Genomic DNA, 26,436 nt, shown 5'->3' with positions numbered 1-26,436 from the left:
TATTTTGTCTGGCAATAAATTTTTTACATTTTGATTAGGAGGCATTTTAATTTTGCTCATCATGATTTTAATCACTTTTTTGAGTGTCAGTCTTTCAACCCTTGCCATTTTAGAATGAGGATAAAGAATGCAAACAAATCAGTCATTTTTTTTCTACATATACTCTTCTTTCAATTGAAATATTACATTTCAGGAAATATTGTCAAGTTTGTGACTTAATTTTTATCATTAAGGTTCCAAGACAAAAAATCAACCTCTTTAATCTAACAATTCTCAGAACCCCCGTAAATTATACATTTTCTGAAAGCCCAGATATAGGGGAAGATTTTGGTAATCATAGTGTCACCATTGTTTACATAACTATCACGTGACAGGTAATTTGCATAACCTTTCAAAAATTGGTTTAAAATGAAAGGAAAAAAAATAGCCTAAAAGTTACCCTGTGTATTAGGTATATACAAGAAGATTAGAGACAAATTAAAGTGCAAATTAGAAAACGTCTAAAGACCACCTTTCCATTTTGCCAAAAACTCGATCTGCAAGGCTGACCAAGAATCAGTTTTGTTCATCGATTTCTCAAATTTGCCATCAGAGGACGTCTGGTGACGTCATATGAGTTAAACATAATGTTGCTTAGTGACAGCGAGAACGGTTCAGACTATTCTGACCTCGAAGACTTAGCTAGAGTACAACGATATTCTGGCCTATTACTCTCAATATTTCATTCTTCTCTATTAATTCAATGATATGAAAGACCAGGTTTGAAAATAAAAAGCAAACAACTCTGTTAATGACTCCATACACATGCGTACACAATCAGAATACCATTCATAATGGCGTTGAGGCTACGACACCCGAACGAGCACGTTGAAGCAATCGAGGTACTCTGGGGAATAGTCGAAGTATTCCAATCCTGTTCCTGGTCACAGAGGCTAAGGAGACTGCATTCATAGACGCAGGAACTTCTTGACTCCCTGAACTGGGACATCGATGTCATCCATGGGATGTTGGAGATAATTATTATTATTATTATTAAAAAACTTCTTTAAAGCGCACTACATATACGTCTCAGCGCGCTGTAGATGACTGAAGAAAAACAAAATACATGACTAAAATGAGAGCAAAGATTGTTTTTAAGATAAAAAGTCACAAATATTCACAAAGAAATTTGGAAAGGAAGTAAAAACACTGACAATGAGCAAAATGGCTAAAAATCACTGTTGATAAACTCAGTAAAAAGGTGAGTCTTCAAAGCACGTTTAAAACATTCAACATTTTTTGCAGAGCGAATCTCTGATGAGCATGAACACTGAGAAAAGGCCATATGGCCATAGGACTTATTTATTATACTTCCCTTTTGGCGAGACTAAACGTAGCTTTCCATGGACCATAGATTTCTTACCGGAACATACAACTCAATTAAGTTGCTCAAGTACATGGGTGCAATACCATTAATAATTTTATATAAGTAATTAACAGAACCTTGAATCTTATTTGAGCTTCGATTGGAAGCGAATGCAGGTCAATCAACACTGGTGTAATATGGTCAAATTTGCGTGATTGTGTGATGAGAAGTGCAGCAGCATTTAGAGAGACTTCACTGGCCATGGCCTGACACTGAAGCAGTATACTGATCATTAGATGATCAAAAACCAAACGGCCCTTTTCAGGCCACCACATCCCAAAAAGAGATCATCCGTTTAATAATATTAAGATTATCACTGACACTCACAGAAAACTGTACTTGTTCATTTGTCCTACACACAGTACATGGCAGCGTCGTCAAAAATTGGCGCATTCATATCACACACATTTTGCTACTTTTTGCAGTCAGTGTTCCAAACCACAGTTTTGTGGGGCTCTAAACTTATTAAAATTTTCGTCACTTTGTGTTTGAAAACATGGTCTAAACTACAGTAAATATGAAAAAATACAAGTATTATTTCTGTCACAGGAGGGACTGTGTTTCCGTACAATCCACTTGACTGCATCTTGCAGTTCTAAAAGCTAAACACAACTGGTTTTAAGAAATCTTGTAACAACTTTTTGTATAATACTTACTTTTCTGATGCCTTTTCATAGTTTTTTTTATATACTTGTACTTCTGTGTTTTTTGTTTTCATGTTTGTGCTGTAAAGTGTAATATGTTTTTCTTTTGTCTATTCGACCTCCATGAAAAAAGGTGTTTCACCTATGGAGTTATCGACTTTAAATAAAGATTAATAATAATAATAACGACGGAGGTCTTACACTCTGCTGGTTAACAGCCTCCGTGATACAAACCACTTGTGTTTGACTCAAATGACGTTACTAACCACAGAACCCAGAACTAAGGACGATGGCAGGCATATCACATTAATTTTTCACATCGCCAACAATTTTTTTTATCATAACGAGCATATGTGAGATAGGATAAACAAAATGCTATAGTTTTTTTCACATTTGAAAATTATTTTTTCATTTCACCTTTACTCAAATGCCTCTCCATGCTGGTTATCACTATGACGATTAATAACTTACACATCAGGCTGGTTTAATTTGAAACGCTGTAAACTTATAAGATTATAAGACAGTCTGAAATTTTAAATAACAAACTGAGAATTCTGATACTGTGGTTGCTGTTATAATGAAATATTACAGACATATTCTGATGACTCCCCATGTACAATGTTACAGACTTTGCTACTTCAACATCTGTCTCTTGTGCTGTTGAAATTCAACTGTTGAAATTCAAGTTCAAGCTGGCATGATATCATGAACTACATAGTCATACCTTGCCACTCTGCTTTGCTGCGTAGGCTTCTGTACTGCAACATCAGCCATACATATTATGCAAATGACTATTGGTATCACTTTTAACCTTCTATCAAAAGGCACCAGTGGTGACGCTCAAACAAGGCTTTATCAAGCATCATAGTCTGGTATCTGGCATCACCTATACTCCGAAAGCAAAAATACTCCATTGAGTTTGTTAAAGGTCAAGATATTCAGTACTATTGAACAGTGCCTCACTGTGTTGGTAAGATATTGAACAGTGCCTCACTGTGTTGGTAGGATATTGAACAGTGCCTCGCTGTGTTGGTAGGATATTGAACAGTGCCTCACTGTGTTGGTAGGATATTGAACAGTGCCTCGCTGTGTTGGTAAGATATTGAACAGTGCCTCGCTGTGTAGGTAAGATATTGAACAGTGCCTCGCTGTGTAGGTAAGATATTGAACAGTGCCTCGCTGTGTAGGTAAGATATTGAACAGTGCCTCGCTGTGTAGGTAAGATATTGAACAGTGCCTCGCTGTGTAGGTAAGATATTGAACAGTGCCTCGCTGTGTAGGTAAGATATTGAACAGTGCCTCGCTGTGTAGGTAAGATATTGAACAGTGCCTCGCTGTGTTGGTAAGATATTGAACAGTGCCTCGCTGTGTAGGTAAGATATTGAACAGTGCCTCGCTGTGTAGGTAAGATATTGAACAGTGCCTCGCTGTGTAGGTAAGATATTGAACAGTGCCTCGCTGTGTTGGTAAGATATTGAACAGTGCCTCGCTGTGTAGGTAAGATATTGAACAGTGCCTCGCTGTGTTGGTAAGATATTGAACAGTGCCTCGCTGTGTTGGTAAGATATTGAACAGTGCCTCGCTGTGTTGGTAAGATATTGAACAGTGCCTCACTGTGTTGGTAAGATATTGAACAGTGCCTCGCTGTGTAGGTAAGATATTGAACAGTGCCTCGCTGTGTAGGTAAGATATTGAACAGTGCCTCGCTGTGTTAAGATATTGAACAGTGCCTCGCTGTGTTGGTAAGATATTGAACAGTGCCTCGCTGTGTTGGTAAGATATTGAACAGTGCCTCACTGTGTTGGTAAGATATTGAACAGTGCCTCGCTGTGTTGGTAAGATATTGAACAGTGCCTCGCTGTGTTGGTAAGATATTGAACAGTGCCTCGCTGTGTTGGTAAGATATTGAACAGTGCCTCGCTGTGTTGGTAAGATATTGAACAGTGCCTCACTGTGTTGGTAAGATACCCAAAAAGACATGTAAACCACATCACTTTGCCAACCTAAGGCTTTATGCCTCTGGTACAATGGTATATTAAACCCCTGGTACCATGGTATAGCCAAAGTGAAATTCTTGAACAAATTATCAGATGCAGAGGTGAACCAACTGAGAATGTATCTTAGATTGATTTCAGAAGGCAGGATGTATTAGATTCCCAAAGCAGTGATTGTATGGCAAAATTTACTTTTGATTCTCAACTGTATAACACTGCAGTTCACGTATTGCTGTTAGTCTCAATTGTATAACACTGCAGTTCACATATTGCTGTTAGTTCCAGTATGAAAAGTCCTAATCAGGAGACCTCTATTATCAATTAATTTTAGTTCAATGGAATTCTATATTCAATATTTCACTGTAAGGATGACAACGGTTCAAATGTTTGTTTGAAAATACATTGTAAATGAAATGTAGGAACTGTGGCAATAATAGATAGATTCAATCATACATCATGGTGGATTTCATAATCATGAAAATACAGACAGAGATATAAGTTAAGCAAAGGACAACTTTTCTGAAGTGGAGACACTTTATTATACCATACTAATTATGATTAAATTACAGTGTTAACACCTTGACATTGAAGGAAAATCCCGGAAGCTTTTGATACTGACATTGCAAATGACAGAGAAATGAGGTGCAGGTCTTCAGTGTGATCAGTTATAGTTGGCATCAGTACATTTTCATTAAGCCAAAGATTATCAAGTATTGCAAAATTCAAGGACTTCACTCTATCTACGGTACCAAGACTTGTAAGGCCTGAACCCAACCATTAAACAATTGTGACCAGAGAGAATTTTATAACACAAACAACACTGATGTAACATCTGGTACTTTCATGAATGGAGAAATTCAAGAGGAGTAAACATGACAGAGTCAGAAAAAATACATAAGTGGGAGAACTTCCACCGAGCACCCGTCTCTCCAACAGTGATTTTATTCAGACTGAAATAATGACCCAAGGTTCTGCACAAGATTAATAATTCTAAGTTAACCATTCTGATCTAATCAAAAGAACTTTGAAGAAATGAGTTTGCTTTAATTTCAGTTTTTACAGACTGTACAACATCACTGTTGAGGTACTTACTTCACTTTATCACTTTCTGTCACTGTATGACATCACTACAGAGTGTTTCTGACACTATGACATCACTGCCAACACTGGCATCACTACTGGCACTGTATGACATCACTACAGAGTGTTTCTGACACTATGACATCACTGCCAACACTGGCATCACTACTGACACTGTACGGCATCACCACAGAGTGTTTCTGACACTATGACATCACTGCCAACACTGGCATCACTACTGGCACTGTATGGCATCGCTACAGAGTGTTTCTGATACTATGACATCACTACCAACACTGGCATCACTACTGACACTGTATGACATCACTACACAGTTTCTGATACTATGACATCACTGCTGACACTATGACATCACAGCTGACACTGGCATCACTACTGGCACTGTATGACATCATGAATGACACTTTCTGACACTTCAAGGTCATTACTAAGGTTCTACTCTTAGTCTCTAATTCAGTTTTCACGCTGGCTTCATTCTCAGAATGATTACTTGTCAATTTCAGGAGAGAATACTTGAATGGAGCTAATCAAATTTATGTAAGGCAATCTTGAACATTCAATATTACAAAACTTTTGGATTCATTACGATTACAAGCCATCATGTCACATAGCACATAAAGTCATGTTTCCAAAATTAACCACAAAGCGAGACAATGCCAAACTGACTGTTTGTTTTAAACTGAGATCCTTTAATGAACTTTACACAAACAAACGATAAAGTACAAGGCAATCATTTCAACACACCAATATATTAAAACTGTCATTCTTTAGATGCTACAATGCAGGATGAGAGAAGAAAACCATCGCTTCATTGATCTCTTCCATTATTTTGCTGCGGCATCAAAATCAATTTCTGTTGACAGAAAAGATACAACAGTGTTAGTGTATAGTGCAGAGAATCTTGGTGAGCACAGGTAGGGTAAACTAGAAGACCTCACTGAAGAGACAAATGAATAATACTTTACGAGTCTGAGTCCTAAAACCTTTGCTATCATCACAATATTGGATAGTAATAGTGTGCTGTTTTTAGTTCAAGGGCCAGTACTGGGTAGTGCTAACTTGAGAGTATTTGAAGTTATTCTCCTGTCTTGTTTATTTTATGTTTTATCGCTTATGTGTTAGGTATAAACAGTGATCGAAGACGTGTTTGACTGCTTTGTCTACATCATACCATGAAGATGGAGTAAAAGACTACGCTGATTCTCAGTATCATTGTATTGCACTCACAACTAATACACTCTGCTGCTTTCTGCTTCAACCCAGGGTGGTGCCATTACTACAGCACTTATGCGATGCATTAAGGGGTAGACCCACATTCCTTTAGTGATTTTGGTCATTTTTCGTTTTATGGTAAATTTTGAATCTGTCTAATATGGCCTTTGAGTGGACGATAAGTTTGAAACCATAACATACTCGGAAATGAGTAAGATTTTAACAAAAATGAGCATTGTAGGCAAGTTCGCGTGCCGTGTTTTTCTTATGTCTTAACGGTTTCCAGATTAGTCAAGGCTATCTCAAGAGCGTAAGTAGATTACGTTAATTCCGTCCGGAGGAGTGCGCATGCGTCAGTCTTCTTCCCAGCTGGCGGCAGGAAGTCGTGGCTACTGAACATGCTGCAGGTAGCCGTCGATTGCAAAAGCATGGTCCACATAAGCGAAATATCAAGCATATGGCCGGGAATGAGAGAACAGTTGAAATTGTCAGAGTTACAGTCAGGCTTAAAACTCCAGTTTCCGATGCGTTGAAAAGGTGTAAACTGGAAATGGTCGCAAGCGAGGAATGTAACGCAGAACGCTTACTCATTCAACACTAAACTGAGCTTCGAACAAAAACTGGTGATACATCTTGCGCACAACAGAGAGGCTGCTCATTGTAGTTTACGTTATTTTTACCTCGTTTTCCTATAACACGTATTTAATAAAACTGTTCCCGTACAAAACAAATAACAGCCGAAAATCCAAATAGTAGGTCTTTGTCTTTACATGTTTGCTAAATAAAGTCCAGCATTCAAAATTAATCGCCGCCGAAAACCAAAACGTACATTTGTGTCCGCTAACAAATGACGTGGACTCAATGCAAAGTATAGTCTGACATTCAAAACTGACCCCGCCCAATCAAACTAGGCTACTCCGAAAATCCAAAAATTACGTCTTTTTCTGATAACAGTTTACATGTTTGTCTGCACCTAATGAAGTCCGACATTCAAAATTGATCCCGCTCTGAACTAATTGCGACTGATGATAAAAATGTCAGATGATTTTTTTACGTCTGCAAATGCCCAGTGAAGTCCGGCAACCAAAACTGTTACTGCTTACGTTACGGTTTACACCTAAAGCATGCAATGAAGATTACGTTCCTGTACGTCACTACAAGTTTTCTATCCTTTTTTGTGAAAATGGTTGCGATGTCTTTTTGTTTCGACAGTTGGGCGAACAACATTCCTCTCAGTAGAAATTAGAAATATGGCAATAGTTCAAAATTTTATAACGAGAAAATCGCGCCGGTGTCTGCTCTGCCCGGTTAGGAAACGTGAGCTTATTGTTTTGTAAGTTCTATGCGGACACAGAGGGAACGTGATGCGGGTAATGCACGTACAGTTTAGAATGATGCCGTGATTTACAATGCAAACACAATGTTGACCTAGCATTTGTTTTTCAATCTGTACGGAGCTAATCATAGAGCATATATATTTGTCTCGATCAACTGAACTTTTATTGGCGGACTGCTCATGAAGTGAGTCGAAGTCCAGGGTCGAAATCAATCTCGATTGAAAAGTATGCGATATTTCACAGCACAAATTCATGTCAGTATACCTTTAAAATCATTGCGATTTAATTGTTATTAGGTAATTATAAACTTATGCAATAAATTTAAAGAAACCAAAATTGAAAATGATAGAATAGATTCCATGAAATTGAAAAAAAATAAACAACCATGAACGTGCTTTTTTCGAATCAGCAACTACTTTTTCTGTTGATAAACTCAATCACGCTGAAAAACAGCGTGCTGCTGGCCTGTCTATCGTCGTTATTATAGTAGTTCAACGGACAGTACAGTCACCACCGGAGAACGACGAATGCTCGTTTCCACATATCAGAGAACGTGATATATAACTGTTTGACTGAAGTTCACGCATTTCATTACTTGTAAAAAATTCGACCGTCGCGATTTTAGAATGACGTCTTCAGTCAGCGTGGTCACAGATTCACATCTGTTTTAGGTACTCGCCTCCATGGTATTCGCGAAGCCAAAACAAGTCGCTTTTAGAATTGTTCAAGTTTATTGTCAAAATCGATTTATTTCAGTTTTTCGCCAACTTTTTATCTTTCTGTTAGGAAATCGTTTTAGATACCAGATATTGTCAAGTGTTGTATTTAGTTTAGCCTAACTATTGGTTAGTTTAGCCTGGCACAACACAAAGTTAGCTCGGCAATGGTGCTTCTGAGGTCGGAAACCGCGTTCATGTAGCTGTCCGTTTTTAGCTCCATGCCATGTTCAAGGCGGACTGTGGTAGTACTTCAACATGCAGTACGGAACGTAAAAGCTAACGTCGCAACACGGCGTCTGAATGAACTTCGTCTTTGTCGGTATGTACCACATTGTAATTCATTGTCACGTGTCTCTCTCCGGGCAGGAAGCTGAAAACGCGGTGACGATTGCGCAACCAAAAGAGAGGAAAAACGAGTGTCATCGGACTTGGCATGCAAAATCACATAATTTAACGAAGTATATACGCAGCAGCAGCCATTTCTTCGCTTGATAATCAAATTTTAACTGGTACACAACAGTGCACAGTTAATACGCTAGTTTGTATTTAGCAAGAAGATTATCCCCAGATTTAGCTCGGAATGACAGTTGTGTAAATAAAGCCTAACGCTTACGCCGCGAACTGGCCGTTTCAGTGTTCATTTTCTTCCAATTTTCACGTCATGTATCATTTCATTCCTACCACAAATTCAGACAATTGTGTAAAAAGTCCTGTACTTCATTATGGACTGGGAATTTCCATCGAAAATTTGAGCAAACCGGAATCTTAGCTGACTTTGTGCGACTCCAAGGGTCGCATACACATTTCTGCGATTTACTCCGTTCCGTTTTTGGCAATGTATCGCAACTTCTGGAGAGTGTAACTTGGCGCCGCGTTGACGGATTAGCCTTATCTTTGCACAGGTTGTAGTTAATGACTGTTTCTACAATACCGTGTCTCAGAATTCCGATAATGTTCCAAAAACAAAAGATATCGTGACAAACGTGGACAAAAGCCGTTAATTTATTCAGAATCCACCACTTCTCACTTTCAAGGCTAATTGTGCAAAAACAAAGCGGAGTATCAAAAATCCAAGACACGGTTTTTTACACACCTTACCCTGCTATCGATTGCAGTAAACGGCTCACCAATGGCCATCACCCTCTCATACTTACACTTTTTTAAGTGAAAAATCTCAAAACACACATTTTTGAGCAAAACATACACACGCAAACAGGTTTTGAAATATTCTTACAATATTTATAATCTTCAATTGTCGAGCTACCCAAACATATACTACATGTCGGGTTAAAGATTCATTTTAATGGTGAAAAATCAGATTAAAGAAAAGTGTCTGCGAATGTGGGTCTCCCCCTTAATACTTCCCTTTCTTTGGAGTCAGATAAGTTAAAGGGGAAGTTACAGGACCGTTGGCGCACAATAGGGCATTACTGATGATGCAGCTATGTACATACACTGGTAGGGAGTTTTTGAATTCTCACGGATTCGCTTTGACCGTATGATGAGTTTGAATTATCATGATGGGCACTTTCGTGACATATGCAAAGAGGGGTAAAATGGTTGTACAAGGAACATATTTTGAAACATATGTGTTCTCTTACAAAAAAATTGGGAACATTTTTTCACATTATTTTGACTAAAGTTTAGTCGCGATGTATTCACAGACATCATATGCAAGATTCAATGACAACGAATGCCTAAATCATGGCAAAATTACGGAATTCTGGGACCAAACACGGCACATCCAATTAGCAGTGTGGTTTTTTACATTTGCATAGATTTATGATAATCCGGCTTTTATAGGGGAAGTTTCTGTTCAAAGCTATTTATTTATTTCACATTTGTGCTCTTGATGTTAGACTTTACAAGCAATGAACAAACTATTTCAGGAACAGTGTTGTGTTTCCTCCTTTTTTTGTCTGTATGTTTTTCCATTCTGTGACAGTGTGTGCTGTATTGTTGACTGTCAAAATAGTTCTCTCAGAGCAAAGAGTCAGGTTTCATGTAAATTATATGCAAATCATATGCAAAATAGTCGTCCCCTTATTTTTTCATCCGTTGAGAACATTGCTAATCATGAATCTTTGTAAGATTTTACATCCTTGATTGAAATCGATCCCCGTGATGAAACATTATTCGCGGTGTTTGTCGTTCAAAAACGATATAAAACTCAATTACATTTGAATGGTGTAAAGCTTAAACTTGTGAATTTTCCTCTTCATCGGCAATTTTTGACAATTTTATTTGCAATATATGTATTAATGAAACTCCAAACAGATGATCTAACCATTTCTTGCTTTCAATCGGAACTTGCTGTTACTGTTTGAATAATCTGTTTTAATTGTAATTACAAAACTGTGGTGATTTATCTAAGTGTAATAAAGAGTTTCCATGATGTTCAAACTGCATACTTGTGTGTTACCATTGCATTTTGTTGAGAGTGTACACTGTACATGTATGTGTGGGTGCATGTGCATGCTTATATCCATATCCAAATACAAATTAATGAATATGCAAATGATTATGCATATTAGCCAATATGCTTTGGCTTGATCCTGGGGAGAGCACTGTCATGGCAATCGTCCAATGGGTCCCTTGAAACCGTTCAACAAAGTGTGAGACATAACATGGCAATCGTCAAATGGGTCCCTTGAAACTGTTCTACAAAGTGTGAGACATAACATGGCAATCGTCCAATGGGTCCCTTGAAACCGTTCTACATTGAACAAGCAGATGCAGCCAAAGAACCCACTGCACATAGGGGTGGGGTGCCTGGGGTGAAACAGTAAATGTTATGGAAGTCGTTCTGTACCACTTTTTTAAACATGCAAAATTCTATTGTTCTCGATGTTAAATGTATAATAATGATGCATATTATGTTGACACACACTTATAGGTTTATCTGTAATACTTGCAATATCCATACTTCCCAAGTCCCATTTTCTGATTGTATGTTAGATTCACTGATATGATTTGCTGTCACTTTTATTTGGTAGAAATGTCTGTTGTAGGTCAGAGTCTTTAACATGGGTTAACTTTCATTCCTCACTGCAAATTAATGTGTAGGAAATAGAGGGCGCCCTCATGGGCGAACTGCACATATATGTGTAGGAGAACCCAATTAGAATACTCAATTCCTCTTTTTTATAGGGGTATAATGTAATGATCATTGGGAAGGGGATTTCCTGGCCTTTCTAATGATACACATATCAGCTGTAACTGAATATTCATACTCGGCAGCTAGTTGTTTTCTTCTGCTAATGCAACAGATTTGCGTGGAAACTATAAAAATGGTAGAATCGGACTGTGCAGCTAGGCATCAAATTGCTGATATTTTTTGTGACCGTGAGTTTTTTGATGACAGACAGATAAAAAGACAATTTGCAAGATGACAACAGACATTTTTGTGTGAATATCCGTGGAGTTTTGAAAAAACACCTATACCTCCATGGTATGTACCGGGTAGTACTCAAATTCAAACCTTAATACATTTATGCAAATTAGACATGTTTACAATTTGCAAAAAAAATGTTACATTGTTGTTAAAACAAAAGAAAATTTAATACCAGTTATGATGATATGTAACTTAATCATTAACACTTCCAAAATATCAGGGATAATAGCTGTGTTGTGAGTAGGTCTGATATGCTAATTTTAATTCAGGCCATAACGGTATACATGGTTTCTCTATAATATAGGAAGGAAAGGGTTAATATTATTACAAACATGGTCTACAAAGCTGTTGCCTTATATACTCAAAGATTCTTAATATCCAACATATGCTGTATTAAACAACATACTCTACAAACATCTGTTACATGTAGCATTCGGAGAAGATGGTCTAGAACTATTCATTAATCTAATCTTAATTAGTCACATACCTTTGAATTGAAATTCAGGGAACTTAGTCATATCACCACCACCAAATAGTTTTTCTAGCCTTAAAATTTCATCTTGCATACTCTTTTGTGTTTTTGGATCCACGTCTACCATTGAACCACCAGATGCTCTGAAATAGAACATAAATTATCATTTTATCATTATAGCCTGGGGGTTTGAAGTATCAATATCATTGATACATTGACCTGGCAGAGGTGATACAGTACACAAGTCATAGACAGGTCTGTCACCCTAAGCTCATCAATTTTAGACAGGTCTGTCACCCTAAGCTCATCAATTTTAGCACAACAGGTTGATCTGATTGTTGTAATTTTCAACATTTGGAAAAAGTGCAATGAACTTTGAAGTGCTGTTTATTCAACACTGCTTTACTGATGATTTTTTAACCTTACAACCTTGCATTTTAAGAACTCATAAACATTTTGGAGGACAATGGAAAACTTGCTAAAAGGTAACATATACTAAGAATTATGAGAGACCCTTGGTGATACGGTTTCCACAGAGAGTGGACCCTTGGTGATAGGGGGTTCCTGAGAGAATAGATCTAAGGTGATATAGTTTTCATAGAGTTTGGACCTTAGGTGAAACGGTTTCCATAGAAACTGAACCCTTGGTGAGAGGGTTTCCATTTGGCATAGAGAATTTATTTCTACTAATAACGGGTGACATAAGTTTATGTTTTCTATTTCGACTAAAGTTTGTGTCCATTTGTCAACAAATAAATCTGATCCAATAAATATGTTTTTGTATTCATACTGCACCACAGTGTCGTGTAACTTACTTGCTCTTAGATGCATATTCCCTGAGTTTTTCAAGGTATAGTTTCTGGATTGGATCCAACTTTGGGGCTTTTTGGAAGACTACAGCTGACACACCAATATTTCTTCTGGCATATTGGAATACAGCTTGCTGTAGCTGAATTGAACGACCTGCCAGTACTCTCAGTGACATTGCAATCTGAAATTAACAGTTCATGTGCACGTGAGTACAATTCATTGGTTAATGAAATCTACACTATACAATGTTGATACACTATGAGATAGACCAGAATAATTCTTGTCTGCTACCATGGTCCGTAATTTGCCTGATTTAATCAGAAGAAATTAGAGATCATATGGAAAAGATTTACGTCTTATCAAACAAGTGATGAAAACAATGCAGAAAGAAATACCCATAAACCTAGCTACTTCAATAATATCTGAAATATATACCAACAATGACATACAAAAATAGTGCTTTTGAACCATAATTTCTTTGACCACAATGAAGAATCTGGCAGTGCTAACAATGCTGCCATACCTACACGACAATGGTATGCGCCAAACTGCCCTAAGTTATTTAACAAGGATGGCAGAGTCATCTAGCCAAATGGGGAAATGTCTAACACAATCCTAGTGTTTCATCTTGATGCTACAGTTGAGGGGGACTATTCCCCCTAAGAGTAATTTAGGAAGGGGGGTTTCAACAATTTTATGGGTGGGGGGGGGGGAATTGAACTTAAGAGTGTGCACAAAATTTTTTATTGCAAACAACCTCAAAAGACGGATAAACCTTCAGCAAGTGAAAATGAATACAGTAAAATATTGGCCGACCAGAAGGAGATAAAACAAGTCATCGTTGATGACACAGTCCCCACTTGTTAATGGTACTTTGATTACATGTCCACAGAGAGGATAGAGTCCTCTTCATTAATTAGGTCTGTGATAAAAATACTTTGATACAGATGGCGCTCAATGGCCAAGAATGAGTTCCATGGTGATGAAAACATAAAACCAATGTAGGCAACCATCCTAAAGTTCATAAAATGAGTCAACTAGGAATTAATCGACAGGATGTTGCAAAACATTTTTGCATACAATCCTAACACTTAACAGATTATCACTGGTATCATATTTCATAAAGTTTAATGCAGTATTCACAACACTATGAGATCAACATCTGTATCAAGTTTCATCAAATTTGACATTGTCTGAGTTATGGCTCTGTACAATGTACATGAAAAAATCGTAGCAAAATGGCTGCACGGCAGCCATATTGGATACTATCACAAAACAAATTGACGTGCATATCTATGACATTGGTCAATGTCCTTGTACCAACTTTGAATAAAATTGATTAAGATATGCGTGAGTTATGGCTCTCTGTACATGAAAAAATTGTATTAAGAAGGCCGCTTGGCGGCCACATTGGATCATATCACAAAACAAATCGACGTGCATCTGTATGACATATGAAGTAATCCTTGTACCAAGTTTGAATGAAATCGTTCCTTGCATCTCTGCGATATCTGCGTGAACGGGCGGATGCACGGATGTACGCATGGACGCACGCACGCACGGACATGACCAACCTATAAGTCCCCCTGGACTGTGTCTGTTGGGACTAATAATTGTTAAAACGCAGTGGATAAAAACTGCAACAAGCTATCTGGGCCCAAGAAATGAGCAATATGAGTCGCACTGTCACGCGCGCTGTAAAATTTGGCAAATCCGGAGATGTTTTCAGAAAAAAAATATCTAAACTTGACCCACAAGTTCTCAAGTTTATTTTGTGATTGATTATGATTTACATTTGAGCTGTAAAGTTACGATAATTTGAGTTGTTAATCTTATTATTCATATTCACGGGCACGTAAACAAAATATTGCTGTGTATTTGTGGTCAGTCACGTGGTTTAGCTCGACCAATCAAAATGCGACTGGCACGGTAATATAATAGCATGTATTTTTAAAGTGTATATTATGTTTGACTGTTCTATATAAAGACTTGATTAGCTATTAGCAACTGCAAACATTAATATTGGGAATGACTTCTATAATTAGATGTCATGGGTCTAACTAGGGCACCAATACCTAACGGCCAACACACACAAAAAAGGGAGAGTTGCCGTATCAACACAATGGTAGGACTCACCAAAAAAACCAAAAATACTACAATTCTACATATAAACTCAGTAAATGTATAAGAAGGCCAAAATAAGATGACATAGAAACTGAGAACAAAATGTACATCATGTCAACAAATTAAAATCAAAGTGAACATCAATACTAACAGCATGCTCAGCAAGCTTCATGTGAATTTCACCTTCTAAAACACAGTTCAACAGCAATTTTATAAATTAAATGAGTACAAAATAAGACAGCCTCAATAATAACTGGTCAAACATTGATACCAAACAAATTTTACAACTGACACCAGAGCAAAATACAACCTTATGACAGGAACCTACGACGACCACATTATATATTTCAATTTGATACGCACAGTATAAACACAAGACATCATAGCTTCCAGCAAATGGTCAGAGAGAGAGAGAGAGAGAGAGAGAGAGAGAGAGAGAGAGAGAGCTAAATTTGCATTGAGTTGTTACATATTGAAGGTGTGGCTCTATTAGGCCAAAAAAAAGAAAAGAAATGTTTCTGGTTAGCGCGCATGTCACTTGAATAAGAGCGCATCACCCTTTTTTTCCCTGGTTTGTGGCCGGCGGCCGTGGCAAACTACGTACTGATTACTATGACACCAAACCAAAACGGCTGAAGAGAAAGAGAAAATTCTTTGGGGCGCATGATCAGTGACTGCATGAAAAGTTTAAATGTTACTATATTGATAAAACTATAAAACTGACCCTCCTCCCTCCCTTGAGGAGAAAAAAAAATTTTTTAAAAAACTTTGCGTCGCCGCACCATTTTTTAAGGCAGGCCTGACCAGAAACTTCTCTTTTTTTTTGCCTTAGGCCTACGCTTTCCCAATGGAGTACAGTACTACTGTGCACTGACACGCAGATTTTCAGCTGACTCGTCGTGCCATAGCTAGTCTGTTCTCATACAAAACAGCAAAGCATAAAGTAAAGTGCAATATACAAACTACCATTTACCAAAAGCAAACAAGGGAGATGTGAATGATATGATGAATGCGAGGCGAAGCTTTACTGCACAGTCAGCAATACAAGCATAACAAGTTTATAAGTTCTCCTCCACACGGTGTGGAAATGGTCGCTATTGCCGTGGTACAGTGTTGGTCCTACTCCCTGCTATGTCTGTTGGAGAATCACTCAGGCCAGAGAATGCTGCAAAAGAGTCATCTGATATGTTCAGCTTACTCTGATTTAGACTCATTATGGATACCTGACCCGCGCACAGTACTGTATATTTCCCATAATTCATTGCAATTTGTATCCTCGGAGATACCTGAGTGAAGTCTACTATGTCTCCCATGTGTAGACAAATTCACAGACTATTTATCAAAATTTTGAAAACGTACTTTTATGCACACCATTCTTCTCAATTCTCATTTTAAATAATTTGGAAAATTATGCATAATTGAGAGAGGAGATAGCATTTTTGTGAAATTTGCCACAGATTGTGTCTTCAGCCATACAGAATAATGTAATGGAAAGTAGGGAGACTAGTTGCACCTGTTTTATGAAACAAAAGGATATTGATTTTTTGCAATGGAAGTGACAAAAGAAATTTGCATGCTAACTTTCTCAGAGAATGACCCCTTCAGTTCGTCATAACTTGCTGCCTAAAAAGTATGGCATTTGTAGTACCTGCAGAATGTGACTTTTATGGTTGTTTAGTGGTTATTTTCAAACTTTCACTGAAATATCTAAACGTACTTTTACTAAATATTATTTAAAAATTATTCTAATGCGGCACACTAGTGCTTACATGCAGAACTGAAAAAGTTTTTAGAAAAGTAATCTTCAAGGATACAAATCAAAGAGTATTGTGGGTAATTTATTGTACTGTGCCGCGTACGTGTCCATAGATAGGCACAACAAATGGCCTGGACACATCCAATGTTTCAGTACCACAATAAACACAATAGCAAAACATGTACTTTTCAATGGCGCTTGGGTAAAGGGTCATCACCACAGAACCGCTGAGAGTCATCCCATAGACTTTTTGGCAGTTTCCATCGATAACGATCAGTGTCACTAATTTAGCTCACAAAATAATGAAATGTATAAGTCTTTTAATAAATCAACAGGTACCCACTTTTTATCATTGACTATTTATGACTCATTCTCTACTCCTGCTAGTTACCTCTACGAAAAAAAATGTATTTTCAACCATTTTGTTGACGATTTATGTGAGTCTTTTGCCCCCGGAGGTCAAAAGTTCAAATTCAAGCTGTGAAACCATTGACAGCTCACCAAAAAAAGGTTGAGAATACATGTTGTCAAAGTGATAGTTAGCAGGAGTAGGAGATGAGTCGTAGATAGTCAGTGATAAAATAGGTACAGGCTGCTTTATTCAAACATTACATTATTTCATTATTTTGTGAGCTAAATCAGCAACACTGATTGGTGTCGCATTACACTACCAGTGTTTCAGCCAGCTTTTGCTTGCATGGGGACACAGTGACCCATAGTAGGTCTGAATGGGGGACAAATTAAATTTTTGGGGGACATGTAATGTATTTCAATAAAACAACACAGTACAGTGTCATTATGTGTCATTATGACCTGGTACTATATTTGGTGTTCAATAGGCAAGTCAGGTGAGTGCATTAACGGTAAGTATATATAGAAGGCCAATGGTGCTATGCAAAATTGTGCCAACATGAAACTTGAAGTATCATTAAGTTTACTGCTACCATGTGGTATGCACATAAACTGTAGGGCTCCCCCTAAGTCACCAAGATGATTAGCCAACTCATTAGCCAAATCAAAAATATTGTAGCCACTTTGAACATATTTTAGGCAGTTTATGATCTCAAGTGTGGCAACAACTTTCTTGGTATTCAGGAGTTCATCATTTTTCAAATCAAAATGTTTTGTATTTTACATTAAAGAAATATTTGTTCAGTTTTTATTGCATTAATTATCTGTGTTTTTATGACATTAAAGTGATAGAAATATTTTTTCATTTCTGGTGGTAAACTTTTACCACCAGAAATAAAATTAGGCGGCAATTCTAAAAATCAGGTAGCAATGTGAAGTGTATATTACCAAAGGTACAGAATATTTCTGTAGCATTCTGTCAGTGTTCACATAATGACAACTTAATACATTTAAGCTACAAGCTCCTAATGTGGCAAATTTATGCAGTTTTTCAAGTCATGATGAAAATGTTGTGAGCCACACAAATAAAAATTTTCCATGCAGAAGAGAGCATTGGGTAGCATAGTGGCAATGTAGATACAATTATTGTGGTGTTTAAGGCCCTGGTGTTGTGTCATAGTTGTGATCAAGCAGGCTCAATAGCATCTTAAGCACAAGTATTTTTCTTGAGACAAAAGTGGTTTGGCCAAACCCAAATCTTGTAATATTGTTCATTTAATTTGCCAATGTTTTAGAGTAATCATTGTTTCAAAGATTATGATAACACTTTTAAGCCCAGAAATATTTTCATTTATATTTTGATATCATCAAGAAATGTCTAGTGATGTTCACTATTATATCATTAAACTGTGGAATCTGCAGAAATATTAAAATCATTCAGAATCACATCAATTCTTGTATAAGTTATAGCAGTATGAAATATGCCAAATGGACAATTTTAATAGCTCTATTTTTGAATTGTTGCTTTGATGTTAAGTTACCATGCAAAATTGCAGCTCTCAAATGTGAAGATTTGAAAATGGATATGCTTACTGCAAGTACTGTTGACAATTTCCCTTTGCCATGACTCTTAATAAAGTAGAATTTAAAACTAACAGTCAAGCTAAATGCCATTTAAATTGGAAGGTACCAAGAAATTTCTTTTTAACATGAGATTGTACCTATTGGCCTTCCCTAGGTGGTTTCTTTTGAACCATAATTGTGTACCGGGGTTTAAGAGGTCTTCATTGATGACATCACGTGAAATGACCCAGATTTGACCTTTCATGAAACCTCAGTTTTTCTCCTTGTCACTTGTACAATGACTCTGTTTGTGAAAGTTTCCTTAGAAATTATGGTTTTTACTATCAAACTGAGTAGCTGCAGGCCAAATTTTGATGCAAGCAATGTAGGTAAAACTTGAACTCAAGGACGACCGGTATGCGGCACTCACCTATGCAGAACCAAGCCTCAGTATATTCATGGACGTTGTGCGTTGGTGATGTATTGTAGTATCGAACAGCAACAGTGTTTGTTTTACCTACAGGGAATTTGTAACTTTGTAGAAAGGAGAGTAAACTGTTTCAATACATTGCAACTTTGTAGGAAGGAGGGTAAACTGTTTCAATGTCTTACAACATTTTATTGTTAGCTGTAGTTTTCTGTCCAGGAGGCACTGTCTAAAAATTCAATACAACTATATGGCCTACTCAGATTGCGTCATGGTGACCCACAACGGTTATTTTATCCGGACAAAACAAAAAATAGCGCCAATGGCACTTGATCACAACTGGCACATTGTAAAACTACTCTATCTCTGGGTGCACCTGTACATTAAATACTAAATGGGTAGGTGCTGCGGCTGTGGAGTTTTTGCAGCACACACACCCGCACAATCATATCATATACATACAGACAAACTCAAAGACAGGCAATCTCAAACCTATAAGAAGAGTTTTCACAGGCGCATATACTCTTGGCCATATGGGAGTTTGAATGGGTTAGCTCTACATACTGACATAGAGGAGAAGTTGATTGTGCCTGCACTTCAAATGTTAAAGAATAGCCACCTGGTATTTGTAGCTGACAGCTGGGGAAAAGTGACACGGGACAAGTATGGATTTTAACTGTAAACAAATTTTATTCAATATATAAACACTGAACAAACAAGCAGGCAATATATTGTAAATGGTTGTTGATGGTAGAAATGTGATGAGTAAATAAAATTTACTGTAATAGTAGTAAGTGTAAAGTAAATATCGAAGCTAAATAAAATACTAACAAAAATGCAAATGTACTCTGATTGTAATGGAAAATGATTATAAAAATTGTAGAGTAATCCAAGGGTTAAGTAATCTAAGCGGCTAAAGTCATCACGCTAAGCAAACTTGCGGCAAATGTAAGGATATGCAAATGATGATAAAGTTACAAACTGTAGATACATTGAAAGGGAAGTTCACCAAGGATGATTTTACATATGTTCAGGAAGTTTCATTTTAGGACTTCATCAAGTCCATGTAATTTGAAGCATGGAAAAAAGCTTCAAGCTTGGGAGCTTGCAACATATGATATGGAAAGGACCATCTTCTGGTGTGTATGGCATTGTCCAGTCACCCAGGCTCAAACCAGGCTGTGCGTATTTACATAACTATTGTTGATACTGAGTATCCTTGCATAAACGATGAATCCCGTATAATAAATTGTCCACTGTCAAATTTCTCACTTGTTAGTAGTAAACAGCAGCACAGAATCTGACAGTGGACAGTTCATCATAAGTGATTCATTGTTTACAAAGGATACTCAGTCTCAACAATAGTTATGTAAATATCCACAGCCTGGTTGATCATAGGTGAGTGGACAATGCCATACCAATCGGAAGATGGCTCTTCCATATTATGTGATGGAAGCTCCAAGCCTGGAGCTTTTTGCCATGATTCAAATTACATGGAGTTGATGAAGCCCTAAAACCGAAGTTACTGTATTATTTATTGGTTTTGTAAAAACTTGTGTGAGTTATAAATGGCAAAAATAGCTTTTGCGAGGTGACTGATCACAAAGGTATATATTTGACCCCTTTTGATGCCATAATGCCATGGATTTATGAAGACAGTGTGTGGTAGGTCATCGAACATGAGCAGGTCATTAACAAATTTATCATTCAGTTTTAAATCTGTAATGATGGAAATATATAGTTCATCTCCCGGGTGCAGAATTTTATCTAAATCTACTCTTGTCATAAGGTGCCTCTGTAATGACATACAAAGGGAAATTAATGCATTGCATGTGCACTGTTTGCCTCTGGATCCAATACTAAATTGTGTACTTCCTTGATGTGTACTACCACGTACCAGAATTTAATATAGTTTAAAATGTTTGTTGCTGCTATCAACTACACTTTGCTGTTATTATTATTTAATACTGCTAACATATGTACTTCTATTGTCTCCATTTTATCTGGACACAAATTACTTTGTTGGTTAACATGGTACAAGTTACTTTGTTCACCCTTGTTGGTTACATCAGTTACATGTTTGTTGGTACTATTACTTTGTTGGTTGTTACAAGTGTCACTTTCAAGTGTACTTTCTTTGGTTACATTTAAATTATGACATAGGTTACTTTGATTTACATGATACAGGTTACTATGTTTGCTTTTCTTGACTGTACTTTTATTTGTCATATCATGAGTAGTATGTTGAGCCACAATGTTACTTGTATTTTCATTGGTTTCATTGCACAAGGTCCATTCATGGTCTTTTGATGTAGCAAACTTTGTAGCTTGAGCACTATCCTGTAGAGAGACAAGAAAAAAATTATTCAGTTTATAATAATCAATAAGCATTCAACAATGAAAGTTTACAATTATACTTGTAATCATTAAATAGACATTACATCTATAAATGTACAAAACAGTGAAAAATTATGGAAAAAACATCTAAAGAAATATATATCAGCAAAACATGACCATTAAAGTGCTTGACATTTACACTTATCAAATGAAAAGTTAAACCACAATGATGAAAATTCCTTTCAAATTCAAAAATTTTTCAAACACTTATGATCTCAAGTGTAGCAACAGCTTTCTCGGCATTCAGGAGTTCCTAATTTTACGGATCACAATGTTTTGTATGTTGTTCATGATAGTTTTTACATAGTTTTTAGAAATATTTGTTTAGTTTTTATTACATTAATTATCTGTGTTTTTATGACATTACAGGGATAGAAATATTTTCATTTCTGGTGGTAAACTTTTGCCACAAGAAATAAGTAGGTGGCAATTCTAAAAATCTGGTAGCAATATGAATTATTACTGGTAGCAATATGAATATATTACCACAGATACAGAATACTTCTGCAGCATTCAGTCAGTGTTCACAGTATGACAACTTATCATACATATACACTACAAGCTCCTCAAATTATGTGCCACATTTAAGTCAAATTTTGTTAGCCACACAAATACAAATTTTCCTTGCAGAAGAAAGCATTCGGTAGCATAGTGGCAGTGTACCGGTAGATACAAGTATTGTGGTGTTGTGTCATAGTTGTGATCAAGCAGGCTCAATAACATCTTCAGCATAAGTATTTTTCTTGAGACAAAAAGGGTTAGGCCAAAATCCTTTAAAACAAGACACAATGATATTGTTCAATTCAAATGTTTTTAAGAGTAATAATAGTTTTAATGATAATGATAACATTGTAGCCCAGGAACATTTTCATTTGATATTTTGATATGATCAAGAAATGTCTGGTGATGTTCACTATTACATCATTAAAATGGAGGAATCTGCTGAAATATTAAAATCATTCAGAATCACATCATTTCTTGCAAAAGTTAAAGCAGTTTGAAATAGTCCAAATGGATAATTTTAATTGTTTTACTTTTGAATTGTTGCTTTGATGTTAAGTAACCATGCAAAAATTGCAGCTCTAAAAAAAGATTTGAAATGGTTATGCTTACTGCAACTACTGTTGACAATTTCCCTTTGCCATAACTGTTAATAAAATTTAATTTAAAACTGTCAGTCAAGCTAAATGCCATTTAGTTGGAAAGCACCAAGAAATTATACCTATTACCATAAGATTGTACCTATTGGACCTCCCTAGGTGGTTTCTTTTGAACCATAATTGTGTACTTAAGGGGTCACATAAGATGACCCAGATTTGACCTTTCAGAAAAGCTCAAGTTTTTCTCCTTTTTCCTTGTATTATGACTCTGTTTGTGAAAGTTTCCTTTGAAATAATGGTTTTTGCTATCAAACTGACTAATTGCAGGCCAAATTTTGATAAAAGCAAGGTAGGTAAAACTTGGACTAAAAGGACGACCGGTACGCGGGACTAGAGGCAAAGCCAAGCCCAGCCTCAGTCAGTGTATTCCATGGTCGTTACTAGTACGTCCATGATGTATTGTAGCACAGTATCGAACAGCAACAATGTTTGCTTCACGTACCAGGGAATTTGTAACTTTGTAGAAAGGAGAGTAAAGTGTTTCAATACATTGCAACTTTGTAGGATGGAGGGTAAATTGTTTCAACACCTTACAACATTTTATTATAGCTATAGTTTTCTGTTGGGGAGGCATCGTGACATGATTTCATGAGAAGAAAAAACATATAGTATGCAAAGACGTCAATATTTTGCCATTTGTAATTAAAGTGTATACGTTGTCTACACGTCACCCACGGTCCCTATCAAGCCGCAACTCAAAGTGATAAGTTTCTCTTGCATAGTATCAATATCATTTTGATGAGGCGGCCTGCAGAAGGAGACTTCAGCATGCAGCATTTCACTGAAAACAGCCCTTTGAGAGAGGTTACACTCAACGCAACATTTACGCACGGTCCCTCTATGATTTATGCAAATAAACTTAAAACTATTCACGACCACAACCTCACCTATCGTGACGTCATATATATAACAACAATCATGCCCCACACTCTTCTCTATCGCACAATACACGAACAAAATGTCACCAAGCTTCTTTCCAATATAAATAATGATAATTTATACCATACCTTTGTCTTGACCTATGGTAGTGTCTTCTGTTCTTGATTTCGATATCAAAGCCAAGAGTCCTTTGTTCTCTCACTGAACGGGTTGATCACACCATACACGTTTTTGATCCACATGCACACACAAAAAGAAGTTCCGTAATAGCCCATTCCGGCCATTTTCAAACCACACTGTTGTCAGTGGGGTAAACAATATTCGCAACAATCACATTTCCAGGCTAATAGACTATGTTATACGAAATCACACGTTCTTATCACAGAATAAAACTATCTTTGTCTTTAAATCAATGCGCCAGTAAACAGGTCCAGCAGCTAGTTATGTCATCAAGTCGGGTAATAAATGTTAAGGGTCTTAACAAAAGTGAGAAATCTAAAACATTAAATATGTTGTTTTTATCAATTTTATCACCAAAAGTTCATGAAAATCTCTGATACTCTGAATCAGCCATCCTGCATATTTCTAACATTCATCAAACCCTCATTTCTGTTCCATAACTCATAAAACAGTCCACAATGCAGGATTGGTGTACATTCCAAAACTACATATATGAAAGACCCCTAAAGTCAATTAATTAAAAAGGGGGGTTAGAAATTTCGCAAAACTATCTAACCGCCACTCCGTTTGGCTCCATTTTTCCGAATTGGAACCTTGAAACCAGTCTGAATATCTGTACCAAATATCAACGCAGTCTGTTCAGCGGTTTTTGACTTTTTGTCGTTTACGGAAATGGACGACATCTTTCACCGGTTGAAACTACCACTATATCACAACTTCCAGTTGTGATAAAAACATAGGGTCAAAGTCCCTGAAGCTACTATAGACATGGATACAAAATTAAGTATTTCCTGACTGTATGAAATTATCTCACTAAGGTCATCCTAGGGACTTGTAAACCAGTAAGTTCTATTGAATAAGTTGAGACTGTACGTACTCAGAGAAAGCACACTGAAGACAAATGTTTGAAACTTAAGAAGTTCAAGGTCATCAAAAGCATTATAAGGAATCATGTTACACTTTCATTGCACTGTTTACACAGATTGCATAATTGCTATAAATAGCACATGAGGAATCTTACAGCCAAGCTTTACCATAAAAACCATATCACTTTGACCACTCTTTTAATTGACCACTCTATTTTTTTCCTCAAAAAGTAATCTTATTTTATCCTTACCAAGTCAACCATAAATGGAAATTAGAACTTTCTCTATCTCTATTTATTTGACCACCCTATCATGACAAACTATTATGAGCAATTTCTTTTAGATAACATAAATGGTGGTTCAGAATATCAAAGTTGGGATTCAGGAAAGTTGCCTTTACATGTTTTAATCCTCCAAGATGGTAAGCATTTCACTATGAACTGTCAAAAAAAGTTGAACTTTCTGATAATTCCACACTAAAATTATTTTGGCTTTGATGATTTCCTAATTAATTCAATTATTTAAAATCTTATTATTTTTTTCTGGGTGAATTGATAGGGTTTATACAGTACAAGAATTACATACAATGTAAGTCAAATTTTGACCAAAAATGACAAAAAAATTCCTTAAAAATACACATTTGCATATTTCATCACAATTTGAACAAATGTAAGTTGGGTTATCCCTAGGGACCTGTATACCAAATAACAAAGCTGTCTGACCAGCGGTTATGAAGAAGAAGATTTTTTACCAAAAACACCTTTTTTGACATTAATTTGCCTATTTTCAACAATATCAAAAAATTAAAAAAAATAGTATCTCAAAATCATATTTTTCATCTACACAACAAATATCAAATCAGTAAGTACTGCGGTTCTCAAGATATTTGAGTGGACGGACGCCTCACAAACGGACATACATACATACATACATACATACATACATACATACATACATACAGACTGACGACGGACGCCGGACGGATACCCATCCCAATAGCTTCTATAGACTATAGTCTATAGTAGCTAAAAATTGCGTCAAATGTCGCAATGCCGCACGATGGCTGAAACACTGCACTACCAAAACATCCATGAGATGGCTGGCAGCGTTTCTGTGGCAATGACGCTTGACCCGAGCACGATTGATAAACGCCACAAGCACCACCGCAATATCACAGCTAAGAAATTAGCAATTGCTGTTGCCTGGAAACATGATGATAAACCCTACGCTGTGCTCCCTCTCAGGTCAGAACTGTTACATGTTACCACAATTGAGATTTTCACGTGACGACTATGACCTGTTAGACAACAGGCATGACGTCAACATAGTCGTCATGTGAGACGTTTCGGCCAATCACCAGCCAAGGATTAGCTGCTTATCAGGTCAAAGGTAAATTGTCCGCAACCGTATTTTGGGTAATTTTACATTTGTTTATCATATATATTTTGGCGAATTTAGGGTTGTACAGGGGTAGTAAGAAGAATTACCGGTAAGGCTCATATAATAAAATTTATTAAACGATAGAGAAAGTATGATTTTTACCTTTAATGATTTAACTGATTGCGAAATCGAAGCAACATAGTTTGGCAATGTATGGTAGGCTGTTGAATGCAGTGAACGCAATGGCCTTTGGCAGCAAATAAGG

At 36.7% G+C, this 26,436-nt stretch overlaps 1 protein-coding gene across 2 annotated transcripts in view; it reads right to left on the bottom strand.

The window, feature by feature from the left end:
* Nucleotides 1-5,812: 5,812 nt before the first annotated feature.
* The window catches only part of LOC139124815 (ATP synthase-coupling factor 6, mitochondrial-like), a 30,207-nt gene continuing 9,583 nt past the window's right edge, over nt 5,813-26,436 (bottom strand). Inside the window, exons 1-4 of one of the 2 annotated variants that reach the window (XM_070690922.1) lie at nt 19,313-19,333; nt 13,094-13,269; nt 12,294-12,421; nt 5,813-5,997 (exon numbers count right to left, since the gene is read on the bottom strand). In XM_070690922.1, coding sequence (XP_070547023.1) covers nt 5,969-5,997; nt 12,294-12,421; nt 13,094-13,263 — 327 coding nt within the window. In that variant the 5' untranslated portion in view covers nt 13,264-13,269; nt 19,313-19,333 and the 3' untranslated portion in view covers nt 5,813-5,968. Of the gene's footprint in view, nt 5,998-12,293; nt 12,422-13,093; nt 13,270-19,312; nt 19,334-26,436 lie in introns of those variants that run through there. The other variant, XM_070690921.1, reaches the window with a different exon arrangement.

The sequence above is a fragment of the Ptychodera flava genome (assembly GCF_041260155.1).
Source record: "Ptychodera flava strain L36383 chromosome 23 unlocalized genomic scaffold, AS_Pfla_20210202 Scaffold_24__1_contigs__length_23054250_pilon, whole genome shotgun sequence".
In the NCBI taxonomy this organism is placed as follows: Eukaryota; Metazoa; Hemichordata; class Enteropneusta; family Ptychoderidae; genus Ptychodera; species Ptychodera flava.
Note: the sequence above shows the minus strand (reverse complement) of the source record. Positions and strands in the feature narration are given on the sequence as shown.